The 7,609-nt window shown below is 40.3% G+C and overlaps 1 protein-coding gene across 1 annotated transcript in view; it reads right to left on the reverse strand.

Annotated features, from left to right (window-relative positions):
- PRDM16 (PR/SET domain 16) overlaps positions 1-2,597 on the reverse strand; it is a 486,681-nt gene extending 484,084 nt beyond the window's left edge. Inside the window, exon 1 of the mRNA XM_018552747.1 lies at positions 2,387-2,597. Coding sequence (XP_018408249.1) covers positions 2,387-2,423 — 37 coding nt within the window. The 5' untranslated portion in view covers positions 2,424-2,597. The remainder of the gene's footprint in view (positions 1-2,386) is intronic.
- Between the last annotated feature and the right edge of the window lie 5,012 nt (positions 2,598-7,609).

Consider the following 7,609-nt stretch of genomic DNA (forward strand, 5'->3'; position numbering starts at 1 on the left):
GCAGCTTTTCCTCTGGTATCTGCAGGGCCGGATTCCTGCACAGTGTGCTCTGACCATGCCACACGACTCCCCATGTCAGCGACACACGCAGCTCACTGCTAAGGCCATTCACAACAAGTATAAAAGCTCCGATAAAAACAAGACCTGAGCGCTCACTCAGCTAACATTTCAAATGAAATAACCAAAATTACGTTTATTTATGAAAGTGAATTCCACAGTCTGCACAATATTCGCAGATTTTATATCGTGACGATATTTATATAATACTGAAAGTCGATCGTAGCTCTGGGCCTGGCGCAGCTAATATGCAATCAATCGACCCTTTAAAATTTGCCCTTTCCAGCTGTGACTTGTAATACCGAATACTGCGAATTGTGTTAATGGATTACTAGGGTACTGTCCTCCACTTGGTTCATAAATCCACACTTCAACCCAGGACTCATAACACTCTATATAAACCGTGTCTGATTAGAGCACATTGTAATACCTAGCTTATAAAAGTACACTCTGATACCTGGCTTATAAAAGAGCATTTTAATACCTGGCTTATAAAATGTTACTGTAATACCTGCCTTATAATAGAGCACTTTAATACCTGGCTTATAAAACTATACTCTTACACCTGGCTTATAAAAGTCAATTTGAATCTTTGTGTTATAAAAGTAGATTGGCATATAAAATTGTATCTTTAAGACCTGATCAGTGTATATCTTCAATACCTGTCTTCTAAAGGTATATCTACCATACCTGTCTTATATATGTATTTATTAAATACCTGATTTATAAATGTATATCTTCAATAACTGTCATATGAAAGAATATATTTAATACCTGTCTGTATACCTTTACTACAAGGTTTATAAATGTATATCTTCAATACCTGATTTATAATTGTATAGCAATACCTGTCTTATTAAAGAATATATTTAATACCTGTCTGTTTATCTGCAATACCTGATTTATAAATGTATATCTTCTATACCAGTCTCTATATCTTTAATACAAGGTTTATAAATGTATATCTGCAATACCTGATTTATACATATATGCAATACCTGTCCTATAAAAGTATATCTTCAATACCTGTCTCAATATCTTTGATACAAGGTTTATACATTTATCTTTTCAATACCTGTCCTATAAAAGTATATTCAATACCTGTCTCCATATCTTTAATACAAGGTTTATAAATATATATCTTCAATATCTCTCCTAAAAAAAAGTATCTTCAATACCTGTCTGTATATCTTTACTGCATGATTTATGAATGTACATTGTAATCCCTGTGTTATTAAAACATACTCTGATACCTATCTTATAAAAGAGCATTTTAATACTTGGCTTATAAAAGTACGTTTAATCCTTGTGTTATAAAATTATATTAAAAAAAACAATATATTGTAAAAGTTATTTTTAATACTTGGTTTATAAAAAAAAATTTTAACACATAATTAATAAAAAAATACATGATAATATCTGGCTTATAAAAGACTACTCTGATACCTGGGGTATAAAGATACATAGCAATACTTGGTTTATAAAATTACATTTGAGTACCTGGTATATAAAAGCATACTCCACTACCTGGTGTATAGAGGTATTATAACATTTTAATACTTGGTTTATAAAATTACATTTGAATACCTGGTATATAAAAGCATACTCCAGTACATGGGGTATATTGGTATTATTACATTTTAATACTTGGTTCATAAAAGTACATTTGAATACCTGGTATATAAAAGCTTACACTAATACCTGGGGTATAAAGATACATTGTAATGCTTGCTTTATAAAAGTACATTTTAATACCTCGCTAATTACAGACTACTATAATACATGGGGTATGAAGGTATTATTACATATTAATACTTGTTTGTTTTTTTTAAGTAAATTTTTATACCTGGTATATAAAAGCCTACACTAATACTTATTTTTACAAAAGTGCATTTTAGTACATGGTAAAGCCAGGAATATAGTTTCACAAGACTTGGAACGTTTCAATAAAGGGAAGGAGAAAAAAAAAAAAAAGTTCCTATGGCTCTCGTCAACTTTTAGCTAAGTTTCGTTTTTACACGGATTGGGCTTTTTGTGGGTGCCAGGGATGGTGCAGGGGAGCAGCCTGGACTCCTGGTGCCCACAGCCTTGGCCACAGGGACTGGCAGAGGGCACCCAGAGCTCACTGCTGCCTTTGAAGCTTCCCACTGAAGGCTTTGGACGTCAAGAAAATAGAGCAGATATCCCTTTTGCAAGCCTGCCTAGTCAGGGGGAGAAGGTGCTTGTCTCCTGCAAGCTGCCTCTCCAGAAGGGATCAGCAGCCAGCTGAGGAGGCTCTGCTGCCCCTCTGGGTGGCTGCTAACCCAGCACAAGAAAGAAAAGGACCTACTTTTGGCCAGTTTCCTCGCCCTCGCCTTGGATCTCATCTTGTCGGCTTGTGGATTCCTCTTCTCCTCCTTGAGCCCAGAAGCAAGGAACACACTATCTTCATCTCAGAAGCATTGTCAGTTCGGACACCTTTGCACATGCGCACAGAGCACTCAATCTGACACCCTCGCCAGGACTAAGAAACTTTGCAATGTATTCATCATCATCATCACCATCAGTTTTTTTTTTTTATACATATAGGACATATGGATTAGATGTTTTGGACATACATGTTAAACATGAAGCTTATGTCATATTGTAGTAGCACTGCTGTCTGTAAATATGTAACAGTTTATATCTCCATACATATATGTTTATCTTCTGCAGTAAGATCCAGCCAATTGATGACAGTACATACAGCCTCCCATAGTACCCTGCTGCTGCTCGCCTCCCCTCCAGCCTCCCATGGTCCCCTGTAGCTGCTTGCCTCCCCTCCAGCCCTCCATGGTTACTTGTTGGTGCTGACCTCCCCTCCAGCCCTCATGGTCCCCTGTTGATGGTGGCTCCCCTTCTTGTCCCCATGGTCCCCTGTTGATGCTGGCCTCCTTTCCTGTCCCCATGGCCCCCTGTTGATACTGGCCTCCTTTCCTGTCCCCATGGTCCCCTGTTGATGCTGGCCTCCTTTCCTGTCCCCTGTTGATGATAGCCTTCCCTCAAGCCCACTTGGTCGCTGTTGACGCTGGCCTCCCCTCCAGTCTCCATCGCCCACTCTTAGTGCTGTTTTCCTTACTGTCCCCATGGATCCTTGTTGGTGCTGGTGCCTTTCCTGTCCCCTGTTGGTACTGGCCTCCTTTCCCATCTTCATGGTCCTTTGTTGGTGCTGGCCTCCTTTCCTGTCCCTTTGGTCCCTTGTTGCTGGCCTCCTTTCCAGCCCAGGGTCCCCTGATGTCCCCCCACCCCGACAAAGGTCCCCTGCACAGGCTACAGGCTGCTAGCTGCGGGGGACAATTGTTTAACCCCTGGGGTGCCAGGACGCTGTGTACTACCCTGGGATGGGTAGAATCATGGCTGGGCATTATGATTACACTTTGAAATGCGCAATCTTGTATTTTGCTGGAGGCAGCGTGTCTGAAATGAGCAGACTAAAGTAGTGTAATACAGAACAGCCAGCCTGCATCTAATCTGTGATTATAGTGGATTGCTGATGGCCTGATGCTTTCCTGTGCTCTGTGTTTTCTCCATGAAAATAAAATGCAAAATAAAGCAGGTGATCGTTCTACATTTGTTTTATTCTACAAGTGTGTGTGTGTGTGTGTGTCTGTCTGTCATTCTTATGCATCTGGCGATCTTGTCGTCTGGAACACAGCGATCAGCACCGATTTGGGTAAGATGCAATTATTCTTATCACTCCGATTGTATACCAGGTGCCATGTAACACCGAATGGCACAGAGTGGCAAAGGTTGAGAAGGTCATTTAGAATTGCATGAGGCAAAGCGACAATTTGGTAAGTAAATGGGGACATTGCAACGTTCTAGGTGCTGCCATCGTCCAGCCAATGAGGTGCATGGCTAGTAAGGAGCAGAGGAAGAATTTGTAAGCAGTCAGTGTTATTACAGCTAAACAAAAGAGGTTTAAATGGCTCGTAGATTGGTTTGTGTCGGGTGACAATTGGGAGCAGGTCACCGAGCCATGGCAAAGGTCACAGCACTTGATCGTATCAGTATAACATGGAGAGAGGATGTGACTCTATTCTACAAAGCCCTCATTTATATATCACCTGATATAATAAACACCCAGAACTAATAATAATAATAATAATAATAATAATAAGTGACGCTGTAACATCTGCGTCTTTTTAGACACACTTGCAAATGATCCATTTCTTTATTATGACTTCAAGGGGCTATCCATATCAATCAAAACAAACATTTCATATTACAGTTATTAAAACAGCCTCTCATTCATTTTTTTTACATGACTGATGAAGATAAAGGTGTCATTAAGTTTAAGAAGTAGAAAAAAGTAGAAAAGTTTAAGAAGACAGGAGATATAAAATACTGCAAATTGTAAATGAAAAGTTACAGGAACCAATAGAAGGATCCTTTTGATAGGGGTTACATTGTATATGAGGACCGTTTAGAGGAGGACATAGAAAGGTAAATTGCACAGGGTGATACAGGTGGAGCTGTGCACTTCCAGGCTGGGGGTCAGTCTGGTACCCCGGGCCAAGAGCAATAAAAGGGGCTGGAGGGCTGAAGATCTCTGCTTCTCCTCAGCTGAAGTCCTACTGGGGCCCCAATGCAACCTTTTAACCCGTAAATTGCCAGGCTACAGCCAAGGTGATAGCTCCCCTGCATTACTCTGATCAGAGCCAACACTGGCAGCCTGCAATTCAGCGGACATAAGGCATTGATGGTACAATATAATCTGGCTCATGGTGGCAGGGTTGGGGGGCTGAGATGGGTCATAGCTGCAAAAAGATAACACCAATGATTGAAATGTAGAGAACTGAATAGAACAGAATGTAATGTAGTGTGTATGTAATTGCTGTGCTTGTTCCCTGCAGTCTGCAGTGCTGACACCGATGAAGAGGAGAGCACTGAAGGCTCTCAGAGGACCCCACTGTTCCCGGGGGGGCCCCTCTGCAGTCTGTAGCGCATCGCCTGGAGCCCCGCACGCTGTGCCGCCTGCTGGGGCTGTAGCGCAGCTAGTTCATGTCTGGGACGTCCAGGACAATAGGGGGATACTTCTACAGGGCGCAGTGACACCGATCGCCTGCCACTAGTATCAATGTATATCAATGTACCAATATAAAACAAATAACACCATTGTATCAGACAGTTCAAATGTTTTGTTGATATCACATCCGATCATTTACCCAAATCTTCACTCTAAAATAATTAAAACAAAATATTTAATGAGTGAGATGAATATCTTTGGATATTACTAGCTTCTACCTATAAATAATTGACTTTCTCTCTTGCCAATTCTAAAGCCCAGCATGTATTTTCTAAACTCCGAGCTTTAAAAATATATTTTTAATGACTTAATGTATTTCAAATGTTTCGTATTATTTACAAATAACGTTTGGAAAAATAGAATCGAAATTGTTTGATCCCTGTTGCTTTTTTTATGAACTAGAATACATTTCGTTACAATTAAATGTAAATTCGTGCTACAGTACAATAAAATAAAACATAAAAAATAGAAATAGTAAAATTGGTATATTTCTTGTTAAATCGTACATAGGTCGATGTCCCATTTTTATTACGTGACTGGAAGAGTGCAGGCATTAACAAGAGTCAATAATGACATTTCTCAGTCAAATCTTATTGTGTTGCTGTGAATTAGAAGGAAAATTCGCGGTTCTGGGGGACTGGCTTATAATGAGAAGGCAACAAGCTTTTACTTACCAACCCTTTCCCTTTTCTATTAATTATTAACCCCATATCTGCAATGCATTTCTCTCCCTCTTTTTAAACTTATGCAAAACTATTTCGTCTTGCCTGCTGGGAAGGAAAAATACATTATTAGAAAAGCAAACAAGCTTTAAAAGCTTTGTATATTATTCTTATATCGCCTTGTTGGATTATTCTTATTTTTCTGTTCTGTGTTTGTCTCTTTTTAGTGGCTGCATTGGCTCAAGATGAATATCAGACACAGGAGAGTTACAAAACAAAAAAAATGTTGATTTTAACTTGATTTTGAAGCTTTTTAATGATCCAGACCGGTTTGCTGAATAATTATTAGCTAGTAATTGAGTTCAGGACCTACTGTGGCTGTGGGAAATGTGAGTTGTGCCCATATAATCCCAGTAAAAGGTGCTCAGAGACAGCCAAGAGCCATAAGGAGTTCAGCCAGGGCTGGCTGGACACAACTGCACAATTGTCCCTGGAGGCCAGAGACTCACATTAACGATATACTTCATTAAAGGCGAAGGGGAGAAAGTTTGTGACACCCCCAGTGCAGGAATGTTACCTGTGATCTGCAGACAATCGTTCCTGGGGGGAAAAAAGGTCTATGAATATATAATAATTTGACCTCTAGCAACAGAGAACTTAGGGCTACCAGGTGTACTTTAAAAGCAGAGATATTGACTTGAGGTGCCCAGACCGTGTCTATAGACAGAATTGTAGAGGATGTTATTGTTGTGGATGTAACAGGGATGTGATGGGGAGAGAGAGAGAGAGAGAGAGAGAGAGAGAGAGAGAGAGAGAGAGAGAGAGAGAGAAAAAAAAAAAAAAAGTGAGCGGGGAGGGCGGAGGGGGTGCAGATATTAGAGAGGGAAGGGGAGATTGGAGGGTGGTGGAAAGAGCAGAGGAGAGAGACAGAAGAAAAGAGAGGGAGAGAACAGGAAGGACCCCAGAATTCCATTGAATCCAGCACAGATATGTACCTGGAAATATCTCTGTATAACACACACCTACACTATCCTCTGTACATCAATTCCGACTCTATTTATTGCCATCACTCTCCTCACTCTACTCCCTTAAAAATGAATAAAACACTAACAAAACACTTGTGATTCCGGATTCTCTCATTAATAAACAATTCTGGCTGAAGGGCAATGCAGTCCTCGTCCAGTCAATAATCAAATGCCAGGCGAAGCAGGAACAAATTCTACCCAGGCTAAATTCCCCTTTTATCCCACTGGTGTGAAAACGGATTAAAACACAGAAAATGAATGCAGTTTTAATATATACATCGCCCAGGGTGGATATTAATCAGTTGGGGGTTTTTTTTGCTCACAATTGCAAAAAATTTGTTTGGACGTTTGCCAAAAAGTGTGATTTCAATTAAAGGGATTTAAAAGACGAAGGGGGCATTGGGGACATTGTTGAGGTTTTTTTTTCCACTTCCCTTTTTTTGTTTCAGGAGAATGGATTCAGATGGATAGGCCATACCCCTAGGAGACCTTTTAGGGACCGCTGAGTCTATTGGTTTTCCTGTGGAAGAGGCTTCTACTTTACTTCTGTACAAAAAAAAAAGAGGCTGATTCAGTCTAGAGAAGAGCTGAACATCATTCTGCAGCCAAGACCCTTCCTCCCCCCCTCCTCCCCCTCCTCATAAAAATGGTGCCAGCCTGGAATTAAATTTTGGAATCCCTGCTAGAACCATTTTTCCGATGTAGATTAGCAAGTTCTCCCAAACAATTTTGTCTTGCAAGTTTGCCCAGAATAACTTTCTTTACCTCTTCGCCTCACCTAGCCATAATAAGGGCATTTCTGTTCCACTGGCAGAGCA

Source organism: Nanorana parkeri, unplaced genomic scaffold (assembly GCF_000935625.1).
Source record: "Nanorana parkeri isolate BGI_ZX_2015 unplaced genomic scaffold, ASM93562v1 scaffold5, whole genome shotgun sequence".
NCBI lineage: Eukaryota > Metazoa > Chordata > Amphibia > Anura > Dicroglossidae > Nanorana > Nanorana parkeri.